This window comes from Ischnura elegans, chromosome X (assembly GCF_921293095.1).
Source record: "Ischnura elegans chromosome X, ioIscEleg1.1, whole genome shotgun sequence".
NCBI classification, from domain to species: domain Eukaryota; kingdom Metazoa; phylum Arthropoda; class Insecta; order Odonata; family Coenagrionidae; genus Ischnura; species Ischnura elegans.
The window spans coordinates 60976942-60998287 of NC_060259.1; the positions used below are offsets into that span (position 1 = coordinate 60976942).

Sequence of the window (21346 nt, forward strand, 5' to 3'; positions counted from 1 at the left end):
TGCCCCTTATTTAAGAGTTTTAATATCCTCCCACTCCCATGTGTATACATACTCGTAACTTTGTTATTTATTAAAGCAAACTTAAGGCAGTTCCTGAGGAATTCTGACTTTCACCATCATTACACCAGAAACCAGGATGCACTACACCTGAACTATAGCCGCATTAAAGCAACCACTCAGGGGCCTAAAGCTGTAGGTCTGCGAATATATAATAAATTGCCCAAAGAGATAAGAGACATAAATAGCATTAACTGTTTCAAGCATAGAGTTCAAAAAATGTTACTTAAAAAATTGAACTATTCAACTGAGGAATATTTTCAAGACATGTCAAAATGACTTTTATCTGACTTGAAATGACTTTTTTTATTGTAAATCATTTTGTGTAAACATTTAGTAAAGATAATCATAATTGTAAAAATATTTCTGTGTTATATTGTAAATTGACAAATCCTATACCATGTACATGGTCTCTGGACAAAAAAGATTATTATTATTATTATTATTAATTTCATTGCAACTGTGCAATCTGCGACACAATTGACAATGGCTAGAACAACATTGACTTCACGTATGACGAGGTGCGGGAACAGAACGAGACGAATGCTCAGCAATCTCGAGAGGAAGGGGTGGATAGCAGAATCTCATGAAGGAGAGATGAGGGGAAGGAGCGCAATCCCTCCATCTTTCAAGCAACGAGACTACAAATGAGAAAGTTGGAGACAAACATGTTAGATCTTGCTATTTTGCGCCGTCGTTGCCTTCAAAGCGAATCCAGACGAACTACGTGTTGCATGCAGTTGACGTTTCCAGTCTGTCTCTCCTTGTTTGTGAGGGCTAATGCTATGCTTGTTTCTCGGAAAATTGTGCTGTTTGGACAATGTTGAATATTAGTATAGTCTAGTTGTAACTATAAAACTTAGTGGAAATCAATCAGAACTGAAAAAACTAAGATATCGTCAGAAATGCATCGCGTTTGGTCTCATTCTTTTTTAAATCTCGAGCATGTCATCCAATTGCGGAAGCCATTGAGACATCTTCGGGCCCAGAAAGTCACTCACCTAGCGTTTGTCCTCCAGAAATGGAGAATTGAAGCAGGTAGGCCGAAAAAGGTCAGTTGGTGAGACGGGGTAGGGATGATACATGCTTCGATTGTTCTCATGTAACTTGATATTTTCCTTTGAAAATATTGATATATGGTCCGTGTGATCTCATCTCGGAAACAAAAAAAAACATCAGAAGCACAGTCTGACCCAGGGCCAAGGGTGGTTTTCTGAAACCTGCGAGGTAGTTACTTTTGACGTGGTTATTATCCTACAACACTGAGATTCCTCTGATGAATGCTCATTCTCTTGGGAAGAATCACACTATGTGCCTATCATATTTTGCCTTAAAATTTTCCACGGCTGAAATTTGTTGCATCACCCCTACGAGAGATTTTAAACAAAATGATTCATGAGTAGGACAAGCATCCTTGTGCGATGGCGCATGCGAAGAGAGGATCAGAACTCTTTCCTCTCTTTCTGATGGGACGCAGCGTTCATTCACTGAAGTATTCATTTAAAATTTCAGATCCAGATCCAATGTCTTCAGCAGATTTGGATCCAAAGTATCCGTTGAAGGGCAATATCTGTGGTTATTTGGATCCAAGGTATCCAATCTGACCATCCCTAGTTTCCAAATTTCTTTGCATGCTTTTATTCATTATATAAGGACACATGTTACTACAATGAGTCACAGATGAGCTACATTGGTTTATATCTTATTTAAATGTACTGCCAAGCATTGCCTAATTTTTCATTTAATGGCGACCCCTACACAAGATTGTGTCTTCTGGGGTGCCTAATTTTTCATTTAATGGCGACCCCTACACAAGATTGTGTCTTCTGGGGTGCCTAATTTTACTGATTTTCTTTGTATTTTGATGTAATTTTTGGGCAGTGAAATAAATACCTTATTATTACTATCTTATTACATACATACGTTTTATCAGTCAATATACTTACTCTATTATTTATATTATCAGTTTATCATCACTTACCCTTGTAAATGAGCAAATCTTTGTTTCGGAAAAATGCTAGGGCAGGAAAGTTTTTGATGCCATGCTTCTTCGCTAGACCCATATCCTCTGTGGTGACAAAAACAATTCCAGTCTCATCAAGCTCATCATCAATGTTCTCCAGCTCATCCAAGGTGTTATCACAATCTTCTCCTTCTTCACACTGTCCACCTAAAAATGAAAATCTCCAGTTGAAAATTCACTGATATTGTTGCCTCAAAACTCTTTCCATTAATTCACAATTGGGAGCCCAGTGAAGTCGGTAGAGCGCTTGGCTTCTGACCACAGGGCCATGTGTTCAAATCCGAATTGAAGCCCTCGGACACCACACTCTAAAATCCTCAAAGCAATGAGGTAGTGGTCTAGGAAAAGAAATGGTCCCCATACCCTGAAAGTGTGAATTCACACGCCTGTGACTAAGTCTGGGGTGAGTTCTACCCACACCCGTTCAGACTGACCTACAGATAGAATCACTGAGTAGAGTAGAATACAGTAAAACCTCTATACAACTAGCCACCATTCAGCAAAATTTTAGGGAAACTTCCCTATTTCAAAGTCATACCCCTGGTCCCAGACCCTTCCATACGACAATGCATGTAAAAAAAACCCAGTACATTCAGTATGTTCTTAGAATCCTACAGTCATTTTTTACAATAAGTAAAAAAAAGGTATTTAAAAAGTTTTCTGTTACTCGCTGTCTGTCTGTCTCCCGAAGATGTAACCCATACATCACCTCCATAAAGTAAAACCCCCTATAGCAAAGTCACGATTTTTCCAGTCAAAACAAATTCGTAGCATAGAGTTTTTACTGCACTTCACTCAAAAATTTGTGCCCAGAGACATTCCCGATCAATTTCCCACCAATGTACTAGCAATGACAAGGGTACCCGTACGAAATTTAATAATTGATAACTCACTGAAGTAAACGACAACATATTCATGATCATCGATAAGTTCTTTCAGAATTTCATCAGTTACTTCTTCAATGGTCGCTGATTTCTTTTGTTCCACAAGCCACTGAAGAACTTCATCTTCATTCAATAGATCTCCTATGAAAGAGAAAGGGAAAAAATATCAGAGGGTGGGAAATAAATTCTAAAACTAATTCTCTAAAAGCGGACTTGCTTTGATTTACTTTTGGCTCACATGAAAAACACTGGCCAACATATGAAATATGTAGCATTCAAAATAGGGAAGGCAAAAAAAAATATAATCATTGAATCACATACAAGGGAATAAAAATGCACACATTACCCTCATAAACGGCAGGAATTTTCTCCTCGAAGTAAACCAAGGCTGGCAGGTGATCAATGCCATATTCCTTAGCTTCTGCATCATTATCCATTCGCACAATGACAATTCCTTCTTTATCAAGATCATCATCAATATTCTCCAACTCATTAAGAATCCTCATATCTTGCTTGTCATCTTTGTCATCTGAAGTGCAACAAATGGAAATTGATTATCAATACAAAAATCTTTGAAAAATAAGACCCACAATTTACTTTTTGAGTTTTCACGGCACAAGCATATAAGTTATATAAATATAGAAAAATACATGAGTTTAATCAACAGATTTAGGCGTTACTTGGTGGAACGATGAGATATTCATGGTTAAATAAAAAATAATGACGTTGTAACGTTGAAACTAGTAGACTGCAAAAATATAAGGTTGTGGAATAGTACTGTGTTTTTTTTTTTTTTTTTTTTTTTTTTTTTAACCATGAATACATGAGTTTTTTAGCCCTTTCACAAAAGCGGATATGAGAAGTTCCTAGTTTCCAGTCCACAACCTGAGTACAGAACTGGATCTATGATGGCATCAAAAACTTTTTGATGGGATGTAGCTTTCACTTTTTTTAATTTACTGGGATGTGGTTGAATTTAAAAATTTTTGCTGCAAATCTATATTCAGAACCATATCCCAAATTCGTGATAAATTCTGTCCCACAGGCACTGGCAGGAAAAGTGGAGAAAACATCACCACCATGGGAAATTCAAATGAGGAAGAATACCACTAAACTTCTTCCATCAAAAAAGTGGCTGTTCCATTATGTAAAAATTATTTTTCAACTCATATCAGTTGCATACTGTGCTGGATCCAGGATAAGGATAAAGGGGGGGGGGGGACTGGATGATAACCTACCACCAGAGGTGGGGGTCCGAACAAAATTACCATTTTACCTAATGTAAATTGGATACCCTAAGGGGTGGCTATAGCCCCCCTAATCCCTCTTTGAATTCACCACTGGTTGCATACCTTTGGCTTCTATATACTGATGCAGATATTTATGTGATACAACTATTATTTATCATAAACTCATTGATTGCTTCACGGCAAGCCACAAGCATGTCTCATCATTTTTACATACATGCTCTTCCTCCCATTCTGCACAAGATACAATGTACATACATATATCCAAAAGAGTGGTAGGATTAAATCAGAGATTATTAAAACTTGATCTCAATTTAAAAGTGAAAAAAGGACTTACAAAATAAAACAGCAAGGTATGGTGTGTTTTCAATGAGGCGGTCTACCATTTCATCAGTTACTTCCGGGATCTCACTATGTCTTTTCTGATGCACAAGCCAATCAAGGAGCTCTTCTTCCTTGGTAAGGTCACCTGAAGGCAAAATTAAACACAATTTACAGTTATCTCTCTTTCTAACATTCTCTAAAATACATCAACCTAAAACAATGAATCTAATTTTTATCCCAAGTTCCATAGTGCAGATGCTAAATTTTTTTCATAAGAAAAGATAATTTTGTGTGCATCTTACCATCATACATATGAGGGATCTTCTTTTCGAAGTAAACCAGAGCCGGCAAGTTATCAATTCCATACTCCTTTGCTTCTTCATCATTATCAATTTTCACAAAAGAAATGCCATGATGATCACACTCATCATCTATGTTCTCCAGCTCGACAAGTACTTTTTGACTTTTCTTCTGATCTTTATCGTCTGAAAGTAAAATCAACAAAATTCCATAATATGAGAGAAAAGGTTCCTTCCACCAAATCATCACTCATCATCCATATAAATAAATGAAGAGGGAAAATTAATCCATTTTAGGACATTGATATAATAGTAAAATACTCACAGAAAAGGACAGCCAGGTTGGACATCTTGGTGATAAGCATGTCCAACATTTCATCTGTAACATCTTCAATTTCATCACTTTCAACTTGCTGTACCAACCATTCCAAAACTTTTTCTTCGTCTTCCAAATTTCCTGAAATGATTTCAAAACAAAAATGAGACCATCATATTTTGAACACTAGATAATAACAAAGTTCAGATTTAAATCAACCAATCATAAGTACCATTTAATCAAAGAGACTATTTAATGTATGCTAATTCATAACACTCATTATAGCAAGCAGCTTAAAACTCAATTCAAAGTACAAAAATGTATGCAACATTTTTATTGCAATATGGACAAATTCTACTCATTGGCCCCTAAAAACTAGTAAGTGATGAGATGGCATCCAAAAATTCAAATTCACTATAATGCACTTCATTTAATCTTATCTAAATTTTGATTTATTTCAGCCATAAAAAAGTTTTCATTCTCTAATTTCAATATTGAAAATATTTTCATTTGAAATAATGAACACGCATTGAAATCACTTCAACTGCATTGCTTATTTGATAAAAATTTGAGAATTGAATACTTATATTAGGTTATTTGAACTTGTTGACCTGAACAATTCTATGTAAGATTTTACACTTTCCCGACAAACAATATGTATAAACTCTTCTTGAGATTCCGCGCAGGTAAGATAATAAATGGTTTGGCACTCATATATAATCTTACCCGTGCGGGATCCCGAGAAGAGTTCTGAACAATTCCTATTTCTCTTCAGTAATTTTGATAGACCTGACTGCTACTAGATAAAGTAAGCTATAAAAGTATCATTTATCTCACAGGTACCATAAACATCATATCCAACTCTACTCACAACCAAGACTTTGGAACATATCCTATTCGAAAGTTGCCTTTGAATACTTCTCAGCTGAATTTCAACTAACAAAAACAATATTTTTATCCAAATAATACATAGCTCTAATATTAGAAGAAATAAGTATATGGTGAATGTACACCTCACCAGATATAGCTCTAAGCCTTATTACAAGCCCTTTTTACAGCATATGTACTTGCAAAACCAATGAAAAAAAGGAATACACAAAAAATTCAAAGTGATTCAAATTCGATCATGCCAAAAATATTAACATCAAATGTATGAACAAATGCTTTAACATTATTGGTCATGCTTTACTTGTCAACATAGCCAGGAAAGTCTTTTTCAATGGATACTTAGGCTAGTGTCCTCTCCCCATTGATCTATTTTACTTGAAATGTTCATGACAAAAATCGGATAGGCTCTCAAAGCTAGTTTCACAATGAATATGAAATTCTTAGTTCATAATACCACTCATACACTCAATGCCTGTATTTGCTTATGTTGTTAAATAAACCTTTACGCTTATTTGTTCCAAAATTACAGTAGGCTTTCAATGCCATGGACTGGAGAGTGGTGGAGAAGAAAAAAGAAATTTGTGATATCATGCAGTACACATACCACAGTGGAGGTGTAATTTAGATTTATTGAAGGAATAGATACTTCTATCATGTTCACCAAACTTCAAATTGATAATAAATAAAGTAAATAATATTAATTAAAGATGAATCACATTACTTTTAATAGCAACATTTAATGAGATACTAAATTTTTCCCTCAACTGAGCTTACTAAATAATACCTCAATCGAAAAGACATTTCTTTTCTTCATGGGTTCACCACCCAACTACCCACTTCTGTTCCACTGCTTTTCCAAATGAATATGTGGCATGTATCTTTCACTTATTTGACTAGCAGATGGAATATATTTTGTTTTGTAGCTTTTATGCCAATTCATTTAAAATTCATATTTTACTATCATTTACGGGCTAAAGGAAACTTTCTTCCCCACCTCAACATTAATTATGCCAGTAATGCTCTTGAGAGAGAAATAAAATTCATATTAATTTCATTATGATCAACATGTACTGCAAGAGTTTGGTTCAAATTAAGCAAACCTGAATTACTTCTGACAGTGAAAATAATTTCCAAAGGAAAATCATGCTTCACGAAATCCCTTCATTTTTAGTTTTTACATAATTCGCATGCACTCGGAATGCACAACCATATGGAAAGACTAATGTGGTTAACTCATAGAAGTTATTCTTCTAATGCCAAATCAAACTGAAGTAGAACCAATAAGTTTCCTACTAACCATAGAAAATTTTGCAATCAGTGAGTGCCAACCATAAAAAATTTAGAAAGAAAGGAGTTTCTCTATGAAGACAAAAATTACTTGAATGGTAAAGCAAGGGCACAATTTAATTAGGCTGAAGAGACAATGAGTGGAGAGAGAATGCAGTATCAGGAATATGAGGTTTTGATTGAATGTATACAAGGAAATGCAGTGATGGACAATTTTAGAACCATCAATGGTGTTTGCTCACCACTATCAGGCAAAGCACTGCCTATTGTAAAAAAACAGATGGGTTCCTAAGTTGAAATATTCTAAAAAATAGTTTTCATTAGGAATGAAGCTACTGAGAAACTTGGTCATAACTCAGCATCAATTAAAAGTAAAAAATTAAAAGCAACCCTTTCAAACATAGGCTTTTGATGTGATAATATGTCAATGATACCAATCTCCTACATTTTCCTCTACTGTCCATTTTGGCAGATAACAAATTTGTCTTTTTGCGGATGACTAGCAACATATAACACATTTGTTAGAAAGAAAAGAAAATTCAGTGTAAAATATGAAAATTAAATATCCTAAAAAAAATTTTCAAATAACAAATATTAAACGGTAGCAAATAAAAAGACAAGAGAATTTCAAATAAAGGATATCATAAAGAACAGAGCAGAGTTGTTATTTTCTCCTTGATTTTCAGGTAAACAACATAATTTTTCAAACTTGTGTAGCTACTTTTAACTTTCAAGAATAATTTGTATAAAAATCAATAGAAAATCCATCTTTAGATGAGAAGATTAAGTTGGAAGGAATTAAAATCAATAATAAGAAGTGGAATGAAAACTACTATTTGATTGCCGCAGGATTATTAAAAATAAAGCAAGAATCAAATTCTGAACATTTTTAACATAATCTGATAAAAACATACTTTGAAATTTCGCTAGTAGTCTATACTAAAGATGTACAAAAGATTTTGAAAAAAACATGACTGGGTAATTGCAGTAGAATAGTTTTAAATGCAAAATCAAAGCCTAATTTCTAACCAATGTTATGAAAATGTCTCAAAACCACTGCTGTAAAAAAAACTATAAAACGATACAGAAAATAGAAAGAAAAATGTACAACCAAAAAAGAAAATTACCTTCATAAATAGTGGGTATTTCATTTTCAAAATATACCAGAGTAGGAACTTTTTCTATGCCATATTCCTTGGCCTCCTCCTCATTGTCCATCTTGACAAATACAATGCCATGTTGGTCACATTCATCATCGATATTTTCCAATTCATTCAGAATTTTCTGAGATTTCTTATCATTGTTGTCATCTGTCAGAAAAGGAATATGGAAAAACATGTGTCACTCGATACAATTATTACCAAATGTGTGCTACCTGATAAAAAATATTCAAAGCTACTCAGATACCAGTAACATTTTTACTCGAAGGTAACCTGAGAGCCTTATTAAAGTCACAATGATCATGAGATTTCTGTCACAACAACCTCTTGTAATATGGACTTATAAAGGAAACATCACTGGGTGCACTCTGCTACCAGCTGCCTGACATTTTTACAAACATAAATAACCATTTCCATACATAAGCTGAGTGAATACAAAGACTGCAGCAGAAAAAAACTGAGGTAAAGTTGCATTCACAGCACCAAGATAACATGTTAGACTACATTATGGTCCAACAATTACTACCTTCATTCATCTAATTAATCAATTATAAAAACTCATTTTTACATAATTATTTATTTTGAAACTGCTGCATAATTACATTTCAGACTGGACGTATGTATTTGAACTAAACATAACTATTAATTTTTCAGAGCATGCAAAAAATTATAAACAGTTCTTTGGCTGCCCCAACCATAGACTCAAACCTATTTATAAATTTTGACCATTCCATGCCACTATATAAGCAGTTAATTTTGCAATTTACAGCAGACTGTATGAGAACTATGTACTCCAATGAAACGTCCATTCACAACTTCAAAACTTCTTCATTCTGCTATGCTTACGCTACAACCCCTTCCTTATCTGAGATTACAATCCTACATTCACCATCCATCAGAAATCAAGCAAACGACGTAGGCACAAATGCTTAGCCATTGAAGCCTAATTTTATACGTTCATCAATGCCAGTTCAATTACTTCTCATCCTCCACTTTCATTTCTATCAGACTCTTACTTCACTGCTTCTCCTTCCATTACATACACAAAAAAACAGTTCTCTCTGTCCTTCTTCCCACAAAACTAGCTATTACATTCATTTGACAATCTTTCAAGTCTTTCAATAAATATTAATAACTAAAAGACAAAGTTAATACACACCTGAACAACAAAAATGCTATGAAATTTGGGTCTCTTAATATACAAGAATCACCAAAATATGTAAAGTTAAAAAACTTCACACAAAAGTATAATTCTCTGTCTTTGTATGGCCTGGAAAATGCAGCCATGTGGCCAAGAATTAGGGAAATATTTAAAGAATTCTGAGTAATACCAGCAACAAAAGTACAAATGTGTTAAACATCAGATTGTAAAACAGGGTGGAGAAAAATTGTCACGAAATTTTAACCCTAGGTAGCTGATGCCAGAGAGTATGAGGGTTCTAGGTGAACCCTTCGAAGGATACAACGCACCGGGGCCGAGAACCAAGCCAAGGCTTATACGCCCAGACACCCGGGGAGGGGAAGGAAATAAGATAGAGGCACCGCCGCGATAGGAGCCCGCCGACGCCTCTGGGAAGGGATAGGTACGGAAGGGACGGGACGAGGGAAAAACACCCCAACACTATAGAAGCGAAGAGGGCCCTACTATTAGTGAAACCAAGCATAAGCAATTAATGTTCTAGCGATCCTAGTGGATTTTCCTATGAGGAAGAAAAATCCATCAATCGAATCGCTAGATAGGTAGCTGATGCCAGTATGAGCCAAAATTACTGAAGGTGTTTTGGTTGAAAATGCATCATTTTTAAGCAACAGAAACTTTGAGCCAAGTGCTCCAATTGGCCACAAGGAAGCCCTGTTACTGGATGCTCTGAACAACTCATGACTTCAAATGCTTTGCCTGCCAGAGATCACGATGCATCCAAGGCATCCGGGAACAGGGCAAACTCGTGGCCAGTCGTAGTGCCTGGCTCAAAGTTTCTGCAGTTAACATTGGTGCATTTTCAACCTATTATCATCAGTAACTTTGGTTCATACTGGCATCAGTTATCCAGATTTAAAATTTCAAGACTTAATTTTTTCCACCCTGAGTATAAATGATAGAATATCAGCAATCAGTTTCCCAACTGAAACTCACTTAAGATTCTTTACCAGGAAAGAAAATAAATTCCCATCAATGATTTTATCAATTATTATTATCTTATCTTCTTATTAACAAGGTTTTTAAATTATCTTGATACTCAAGAGTTCCTAACTGCTGCATTGTATTCCTTATTTGTAATTTGGGAAGGTAGAGTGAATTGAATGGTGCTCATTGACTTGGATTAGCAGAGCCACACACAAAATGCATTCAGAAATACAAATATTATGACACTTTTTTCACAACAAATTTTACAACCAGAGCTATGGGCCAAAGGAAACGGTAATTCAAAAACACTACAGGAAAACCAGATCTACAGCTAAAATGCAACTACCGATGTGTTGAACATCAAATGATCACTGATCACCAAAAGCAAATGAAAGAAGTAATTTTTAACATAGCATTATGCAATGCTTGCTACTATCTAGGCTATCTTCCTCTCAATCAATGCAATTGGCAGAAATTGATAGCTGCTATCATAAAATTTCTACTTACAAAATAGCACAACCAGGGTTTTGCCTTCCTTAATGAGCTTGTCCAACATTTCATCGGTAACATCCTCAATTTCATCTGTCTCCAGCTGTTCCACGAGCCATTCAAGGATTTCATCTTCATTCTCCAGATCACCTAAGGAAAATATGATGATTAGCTTTCAAATTTTATCAGACCAATTTGATTTCATTTTGAACAACGTACTATTTTCAAACTTTGGGAACATAGAATCGATAGAGATGATCAACAAATTTTTTCCATGATAGACTAAATTGAATTACACAGGATGGTTGAGATGTTATTATGTCATTTGGGAACTATCCCATAACTGAAGCAAATTTAACAGATTTATAAAATGAAAGATTGCATAAATGGCAAAGTTTAAAAAATTGTGTAAAGTAATGAATAAATGAAATCATGGGACATAATGATAGAGTAAGAAGATGAAAAAACAAATGTTACTGTGTCAATTAATAGCTACTGAAAAGGTGATTTGTCTTCACCCTTTTGCTGCTAATTACTAACTGGAAACCTACCCAAAGCATGTGGCAATAGATCAGAGTATACGATAGGGAGGAGGGAAAGGTAAGTTCCCAGTAGCCTACTGTGTGAACATACCAGGTACATTCATAGCAGCAAAAGGGTTAATTTGATGAGAGCACACTCATTCTTGCTCTTTATTTATGCAGGTTATATTTAAAAATTCAAGCTTAGATAAAAAATTGACATTATAATGATTTCATATTAAAGTGGTCCCAAAATCAGTCACAATCAAGTAATTAGATTACAACAGCTTAATTGCCAATTTCCTATCAATCAAATGTGAATGTGTGGAGGAGCAAAAAATTAAATTCGAAGGCATGGTTGAAAATCCTCTGCTCAAAGGCCTAGGGTTGGGAAATAACAAGAGAGGAATGAAGAGAAAATAGAAAGTGTAAAGTGAAGAAATCAAAGGAAAGAAATAAGATAAAGAAAACAATCTAATTGTGAGTACTGCAGGCATCATTAATTACTTAAAGGCCTGAGTTAACAAGTTCATTTGCAGGTGACAGAAACAAGAGTAGTTACATAATACACTAGCCATAATATACTTGTAAGTTATCATCCTGAGATCATTACCATCATAAACATTAGGAATTTCCTTCTCAAAGTAAACAAGGGCTGGTATCTCGTCTATGCCATACTCTTCAGCAGTAGACTTATCATCAATTTTGACAAACTGGATGCCTCTCTTATCACAATCATCATCAATTTTTTCCAATTCGCCCAGAACTTGCTGTGATTCCTCATCATCATTATCATCTGAAAACAATGGCATTATGATATAAGACATAGGCTATTCAGTTACCTCAGAAAAGCCAAAAAATAATAAATGCATTCATAATGACACGAAATATCACTAAATCTGCAACTGAGACTTCCAAAAAAAATAGGCAATGGGCACAATAGTTTATCAAAAATATATTAGGCAAGCTATGGTTTATAGATATAAATTTAGCATGTGACTTACAGAAGAGAACAACTAAGTGGTCAATTGAATCAATTAATGTTTCTAAGGTTTTGGCAGTGACATCTTCAATAACATCTTCTTCGTCTCCTGTTGACTTGTTTTTCACCAACCACTCCAATACATCTTCTTCTCGTGTTAATTCGTCTAAACAGAAGTGAGAAAACATTAATGGTGATTTAATGTAAGAAAAAATTTCAGAGTACATAACCTGCACCACATCAATTAGGAGCTTGATAAATGTACATACATTTACACAGAGCATTTATTCCCAAGAAAATAGGAAAGAACTGCATTCCCATACCCATTTTGGGCTAACTTTCAAAAGGTGTTTACACATTTGAATTGATTCATTAGAACTGCTTCATTAACAAGCTCTCTGATTAAACAAGTGTAATACTAATGGATAACCAAAATGAGAATGTTATCCGTGCAATACTTACAGAAGAGCCAAACAACTAAAAACAGTACCACTACCTGATAACAGAAAATATTGCTGCATTTACATAAAATAAATTTAAGCCATTTTCAAATAACTTCATTGCAATAAAACTCTTAACATTTGTTTAGTAACATTTTTGCAATATCTCTTAAATCAACGCTTCACATTTTACCTTCCTTAACCCTTTCAAGACGGTGGAGTTCTCGCCTTAGCATGACTGATGTACTGAGCCCCAAGAGACTCTTCTGTCCCCTCCGTATGGAGCATTTTTAGGACATTGGTTAAGAAGGGTCTTGCTGATAATCACGCACTCTCAGCACCAACCTTTTTCGACCCTTCCTAGTGGGTACTCTGTGTTATCTCAGACTCCGAGGGTAGTTGGGCTCCCTCCTTTCGCGATTTTTAACCCTACCAGCTGCATTAGTTTGCGGTCAGTCATACTTTCTTTACATGAATTAGCTATATGGATAATTGTTGCTTGAACGTAAATTGCAAACTTTGAATTTAATTCCTCGTTTGATTCTAAGAATTGTCAAATTTTGAACAAAGCTCTACCGTCAATACTAACACATTTAATGCAGCAACAATTTACATGTTGATGTTTGTACTGAAATCGAGATTTAAGTTAATATTTATCATAGAATTTCGTTTGAAAATTGTAAACACTGCTCAAAAGACAAATAATTCAAATTTTAGTTTACATTTTTTGAGAAAGGAACAAATATTTATTTCGCAAAATGAGTGGATGCACAATTGTATGACTGCGGTCCCTTACCGCTAAGAGGGGTAATATAAGACGAAGGGTCCAGGTACCTGCTCCCGGATTTCGAGGGTACAGCCTAAGCCCCACTGTGTTGGGTTCCGCAATAAAAACATCACACACCCGCCACCGTCATAAAAGGGGGAGAGCTAGGAAACACATATATTTGTCATTGGTTCGTACGTTTAGGATAATCTCCGACGAAAATTTGCTGCTTTCGTCTCCCGGGTCAAGAAACATCCAGATGCATACTTTCATCTTTAGTAGGGAAAAGGTTAAAGAAATTAGCTGATTGTTCCATGTGTAGTAAAATACTTACGCCCACAGAGGAACAGATATTTTTCAAAACCTCCATTGAATCATAAATGTCTACTTGAATCATAAATGAAAGTTTAAAATTTGTAATTCAATGTTGCAGGAAAGTTTATTTATCCCTTAAGAACATGACTTACTCTCGTATTTGATGGGGATTTTGTGCCTGTAATAGACTAAAACTGGAAGTTCTCCCAGATTATACTCTGCTGCTAGATTTTCATCAGCAATCTTGACGAATCCAATGCCCAGCTGATCTGCTTCATCATCAATGTTCTCCAGTTCCTGAAGAGCTTTGTGACATTTCTTGCAACCCGGTTTGTCTAATTAAGTATAATTGATCCATTTATTAGTTGGTTATGCCCTTATTTACAATAGAAAACTCGCACATTCAAAATACAATACAAAATATTTTGGAATGATTTCAAATGAAGCCTACAAATTTATGAATTTCATGTTAATTATTTAGACTGCAATATATTCCACAAAAAATCTTCAAAATTCACCTTAGTATTTAATGAATGAGTTTCAATATGGTGAAAAATTGATAAAAGTAGGGATTGAAAGTAATCAGACAAAATCTAATGACAATTTCAATCATAAAGTAGCTACAAAATTAAAATGAAAACTACCAAAACTTTGAAAATCGTAAAAATGAAAAAAAGCATTATGCTAGACTGAAGCTGCTAAGTACAGTATTGGCATCATCGAGACTAAATTTAAAAATGCCCATCCATTTATTGCTTGGGCACTAAATAGTCAAAACAATGTACGTATTTAATGATATAATTAATACACTTATCATAAGTTTATAAAAACAAATAGCTCTGTAATGCATATTTACAATGGCAGAAGCTAATTTTATTCAAGTCTTGCATGTAAGTTACTGAGAGGAAAAAATAATTAAATCCAAAGGTACAAAAAGCAAAATATTTTTATGAGTCAATCTACTGCCATAAAAACATAACTAAGCTACATAAAATCTTAAGTAAATGTTTATTCTAGTAAATTTGATTTTTTAACTTCTTCAAACATGGTTCACTCTCTTTATGGCTTCTGAGGATCATGTTTCATAGATTTTTGTGATGCTAACCAAGTAGAGTATCCAATATTTCATTTTCATACTATTAAATGATAAACTAATTTTTTTTATTTCTACAAATGCTTTTATCTCAAATCTTTATTTCAGGTAGTAGTGGAAAATTGCCAATATCTTTCAATTTATAAATACGTATGTAAGAATTCCACAAGATGAAGCTTGAAAAAACTCTCCATATTCATTCATGTAATTGCACATAAAAAGATTTTGCTCAGTGAGCCTTCTGTCAAAGCAGAACATAACCATAAAGTGCAGATTTTGGAAATTATGATATAAATATTTACAGAAATGTAGTTAATAATTTATATGTAGTATATACAAATTAGAATAATATATAAGCTTATTTATACACCAAGTAATTTGTAGATGGTTGAAATGCAGTATAGATAAAAATTTCATGAAGGCTTCAAACAAAAATAATCACACAAAACAGGATGCGAACATATTCTGATGAGAGAAATCTCTTGACACAAGGCATCTCAGAATCATAAAATAAAGTATCCATAATAATTTAAATTTCGATGCTCAGAGGGCAGTTTTTCATACACACAGGCCATATGCTCAAAGTGGTAGGTGAGGGGCAGCTCAAGAAATGACTTCACCCAATAGGGTGGTTTCCTATTATTTTTTTATTGCCTAAATCGAAATATTATTACTCCTGGAGTATGTATTTCATGCTTTTAGATTTTTGAATGACGATATCTATTTTTCGCGATTAAATGAAAAGTGAAAATTTTCAAGCGCACGAAAACGCGATGGCTAAGTATGAATGCCAGGAAAACTCCGTGTGACGTCGTTCTGGTTCCCTCTGCCGCAAGTGAGGTGACCTTGGGGCGAGGCTTTGAGCGCTGATACCATGCAGGATGCTAGCAGGTAGCAAAGTACCCTGCTAGCTGGTAGCGCTTGGCTTAAATAATGATTATTAATACCTTATCAAACGAAGAAAACTTTCCGACCTTAGTCAGTTTTAATAGGTGATTATTAAGATATGTTTCCCTGAGCTCTGTGCCTCATGCATGCATTGGTAATCCCAGACGATAAAATTCCTATCTACTCGTATAGAAACTAGGTCCCTGTGACGTCACGTGGAGTGGTATCGCATGGGCGCCAATCGGTCCTTTTTCACAAACGAACGAAATTCACGGCTTATTCACGGTTTTATGGTTTTCACTGTTGAGTGGGAACCCTGAATTGAGAAATATATAAAGCATTTATGAAAAGAATCATTTTAACTGATTGTTTTCTTTGTGAGATAATTTGAAAGAAACTGCCTGAATCAGAGCCTCATTAAAAGCCAAAAAGTGGTACAACCTTAAGCTGCCCCCGTTGTAGGCCAAAGCTATAGCCTAACCTACCACAAATTGCCTAATTAGTAATTAATAATCATTCTTGAAGGAAGAAAAATTTCCAGGAAAAACTTCCAAGCAAAAATAAGTATATTATCTTAAATGCACATTTGCATTCTGATCACCAAGAGCCTGAGAATTAATAGAAAATTTTCAGTAATAAGACATGAGTCAACGGTAATATCCCTCTTGGGAGTAAGCTTATGATGTATCATAATTCTACTTGGGATTGGTACTTCAACTTCAAAATTGGCTTCCTGAATTTTATAAGTGATTTTTTCATGATAGGAAAGGTCAAAATACCTCAAATCTCAATGAATATGAGGCAGCAAAATGCAATGAGCTGTACATTTATGTTAGCAACAAGCGTTGTAATAAGAGAAAAATCTAGGTTTTATTAGAAGAAATGAGTGATTAAATATGGAAAGAAATATATGAATCTTAGGGGGTATCAGTATACATAAAAAATATAATAGAAAATAAAATAGAGAGAGCACATGTAATAAGACTCCAAAAATTAGAGCAGAGTTTACATCAATACATTTTCCCAGCCACCAAGCCAGTAACCTCCATTTCATTCACACCGAGCACATTAACATCACCGTTCTTTTTAGGATAGTGAAAAGATTGGCAGAGAAGTTTTCAACTTTTGTACTGACCTTTGTTTGTGTTCACTTCTATTCATTCACTATCATATTAATATACATATGAGAGTATCTTTCATATAAAGAGAATAAAAAGTAAGTGCACAAAAAAATGTAGGGAAATGAAAAAATGGGTAGTCCCAAATGCTGAAAGTTGATCCATTCAATGAGACGGTTCATACTAAATATTTCCCCACCCTATAGAAATATGTATTTTGAACTGAAATGGACTGATAATAAAAAGATAATGAGTAAGTCATTTTGAAAATGTATTTGGCAAGATAAATATTTTTTTTAACCTGTGTACTTCTTGCTTCACAGTTCCATTTGTTTCGATTCTAGAGATATATTTTAGTACCTGCTGATGTAACTTGCCATGATCTACCTCCAACTTCAATGATTTACATCCTTATCTGCTAACTACAAAAAGCATTCTATATAAAATTTTAAGAACCATAACCACAATTCAGAGGGTAAGTTAAAAGATAAATTGATACAGCCTTAAATACGTAGTATTCAATTTAGGGTAAGGTAAATCAACTGAAGTAAGTTTTAAGGCCATTAAACCAAGCCTTTTTATTTATTCTACATAAAAATAAAATAGCTTCGGAGAAAATAGTTGTTTCCAGGATTCCAACAAATCCTATAAAATATATTTATAAACATTTAATTTGATAAATTCTGAAAATCAACCAACAACAATACAAGTTTGATAGCATTTTAAAACTACTACAACAATGCAAGATTTTAGGCATTTTAAGACTTAATAGGAAGAATGCACTACACTAAAATACTCAGAGGTTAGCCAAAAAATATAAGTAAATAAAGGAAAATATATTTGCTGGAGAAAAAGAATATTTTGAAGAATACACTGCTATAGCATTTCCTCAATGTATTTACAGATTTCAACTGCTGACTAAAGTTATATACTAATACCATAAATAGGCAAGCTGTGCTTTAAGTGCATGGCTGTGAGATAGTGCTGATATGTACATAACTGTGAATAGTGTGTGCCAAATTTCACTCATATAAACACAAATAACATAAGGTGACTGAAATAGTATGCATGCAAAATTAGTAGACAAAATCATAGACAAGTAAATTAGTAGCCATCACACACATGGATATTTCTACGTGAATGTTAAAAATGAGATATATCATAAAAGAGTACTAAGACACAAAAACACTTTAACAAGGAAAGACAAGAGAATACTAACATTTACTAGGCTACTACACTCACAAGTTACTTACTGTAAAGCATGAACCACTTGGAAGTAACAGTAGTGAACAAGCTTTAAAACAAATATTTTACCTCTCACAAGAGAAAAATTACAAAAAGCAGTAGAATGGAAAGGGATGAGGAAACGGAAGTCCTTCTTACAGAAAAAATAATTGATATGTGAAACTTATTCATTATGATAAATGATCAGGCCTATTTACAACAAGCTCCATTCTGTACTTCTCTCAATACCTTGTAAAAATGTGTATACGTACTTACTGGGTTCATTGGGTGGACAACTCTTGGAATCAGGACCTAACAACATAGAATAACAATGAAAAACCGATCTCCAAATCATATGCAGTACAATAACAAATTACATGGTTTAGAACAAACACACATACACAAAAATTATTCAACTCACATTAAACATTTAAGCACATTAGGATTACCATGTTTATTTCCTTTTTTTCTAAGATAAGATTATTCAATAGAGAACCCCATAAGTTATTTCATACATCAAAAGTAGTTTCTGACACATAAACTCTTAATAGTAGCTATAAATGGAGGACATAAAATTTATTTATTTATTCAGCACATAAAGGAGAGAAAATAAATACACATGTGCCAAAATTGAATGGTAATAAATTATCTTTGATCACTCTAAATTTTTCCTCATCAGTTGCAATAAATATTATCCCAATACCATACTGAAATCAAATAAATCAGGCATTGCCAAATAAAGGGAATTAAAATCCATACATTTTGACCCCTTTGCTCTTCAAAGCTGATTTGAGTATAAAAAGGAACAGCTTCAAACACAAAACCCAGAAAATTAAAAAAAAAACTGAAATATTTTCCAGTCTCTGATTTCTATTTTATCCTAGTAATGTTAATTCCAGGAGCTAATCAAAAACTATTTTTCACTTTATCCTATTCTCAGCACAAAAGCAGGGCCTAAGATATAATCAGCAAAAAATATTTGGCCAAAAACAAAAAACGAACATGTGAAAATATACGCTTAATTCACCCAGGTTGTAAAAAAGTTGAATTCAACAAAAGACTCCCTTAAAAAATTCAATTCAAAAGAGAAGTTCAGAGCTTAAAAATGTTTAAAAAGATATGAACAATCAGTTCTTCTTCGAGTCGATCTGCAAAAGCACTAGTGAAGTGAAAATGTAAACCCTTTGGAATTATATTTTGGCATCATGAATTTTAATGGTTTCTGGGGTCTTTTGATAAAAAACACAACTATGTATAAAACATTGCCAAAGAACAAAATAACAAAAAGCATTAATAAATGTCTTCAAACGCCATATAAAACTCACAATTTCAGACTAATAAACAACATTCCAACCATGAGAGCTAATTTTAAAGCCTATTAAATAAGTTTTGCTCAGCAACATGAAACAATGATTCAAATATGCAACCCACTATAATGCATTTATGTAAATGTTATGGTTTGATCATAATGAGTTTTAGTAAAAGACTGAATGGTATTTTAGGGAGGACACATGCTGGAATGTGGTATTAATGAATTGTTGTTTTATTTCTCAAATGATGTCCTAAATTCAATGTTTGTATTACCACAGCCACAGCTTCATAAGGCCACCCTTGATACTGACTTATTCCTCAATAAGATTCCACAAGTACATATTTGACCCATTCTCATTTGATGCGGCACTCATTATCATTAACACTATTTGAAATTTTAGAAAAATAACAGCATTGAAAAAATGAACAAATTTCATTACTCCATTATCCAGAAATAAAAGAAATTGGTAATGAAGGAATTTCATTTCATTACATCCATTTCATTGAAAAAAGATGTGAACATTAAAATCAAAAACTTGAAATTATATCTGTTTTTGTACCAAGGAAATAAAACTAAAGTAGATATGACATTAAAGGCTTTCTGAACACATTCACCTGAGCCAAAATTTGTAAACTTTCCTCAAGAAGCCATCTCTTCTTTAGAGAGCATGAAATAATGAAACTTTGAATGATTTTTATCCCTCTCAGTAGGCCTATTTTAATTCTACCCCTTCATATAGAGTACATTTGGATAAAAAATATCCTGAGATTTTTTTCTTCGTGTAGTAGAATGATCATTGCTATGGAAAGAACTTGAAACATAAATCCACAAAGACAAATTCAACAATTACTAACTACTTACATAGACTTACAAATTTAACACCATAAATCAACAAGTTATTACATATGATAAAAGGCAGCACATAAATACTTTTTCTGGAGTAATCTATCACAAGTGTGTAGCTGAGACCAGCTCCTAATCTATACTACACATGACAAACATGGACTGGCTAAAAAGAATCTTTATATTATGAATTTAATTCAAAAGATAGTGATATTTTCGACCATAGTGAGAATGTTGCATGCGAAAAGATTCTAAAGGCAACATAATGAAGACAGGTACTGGCACTGCAAGAATGGGAGTAAAAAAGAACTAATTTCACAGGACCAATAAATCTTACCCAAAGATCATTGCCTCCAAACTCTTTGCTGCTATGTACATGGTCAAGATACTTTAAAAGCCACTGGATAGTAATAAAAATAGATGAATAATTTCTATTTACTGACTACACATCTTCACAGATAAATTATAAGGTATTTCACAGTAATTCATCTTAATGAAAGCCATAAAGGTTTAATCTAACATTTAACATCATAAGTAATGAATACTATGAAGGAGGAAAAATGTTTGAAATTGACTTTTTCTAAATTGTAATGTGTTACTTACTATCTAAAAGTCTATTCCATACTATGAGCTGTAAAAATGGCTAAAATTACCAAATTAACTCCGCCTCTTATATGCCATATTCAATACATTTCCCCAAGCTACAGAAATTACAATATTTCGAGGCAGATATCATATGCTCTTT

The 21346-nt window shown here is 33.8% G+C and overlaps 1 protein-coding gene across 7 annotated transcripts in view; it reads right to left on the reverse strand.

Moving 5' to 3' along the window:
* The window catches only part of LOC124171637, a 152845-nt gene that overhangs the window by 43647 nt on the left and 87852 nt on the right, over positions 1-21346 (reverse strand). For 6 of the 7 annotated variants that reach the window (XM_046550845.1, XM_046550844.1, XM_046550842.1 and 3 more), the window contains exons 4-15: positions 18723-18758; positions 14276-14458; positions 12625-12768; positions 12234-12416; positions 11118-11249; positions 8453-8635; positions 5160-5291; positions 4838-5020; positions 4549-4680; positions 3311-3493; positions 2974-3105; positions 2039-2227 (exon numbers count right to left, since the gene is read on the reverse strand). In XM_046550845.1, coding sequence (XP_046406801.1) covers positions 2039-2227; positions 2974-3105; positions 3311-3493; positions 4549-4680; positions 4838-5020; positions 5160-5291; positions 8453-8635; positions 11118-11249; positions 12234-12416; positions 12625-12768; positions 14276-14458; positions 18723-18758 — 1812 coding nt within the window. The remainder of the gene's footprint in view (positions 1-2038; positions 2228-2973; positions 3106-3310; positions 3494-4548; positions 4681-4837; positions 5021-5159; positions 5292-8452; positions 8636-11117; positions 11250-12233; positions 12417-12624; positions 12769-14275; positions 14459-18722; positions 18759-21346) is intronic. The other variant, XM_046550841.1, reaches the window with a different exon arrangement.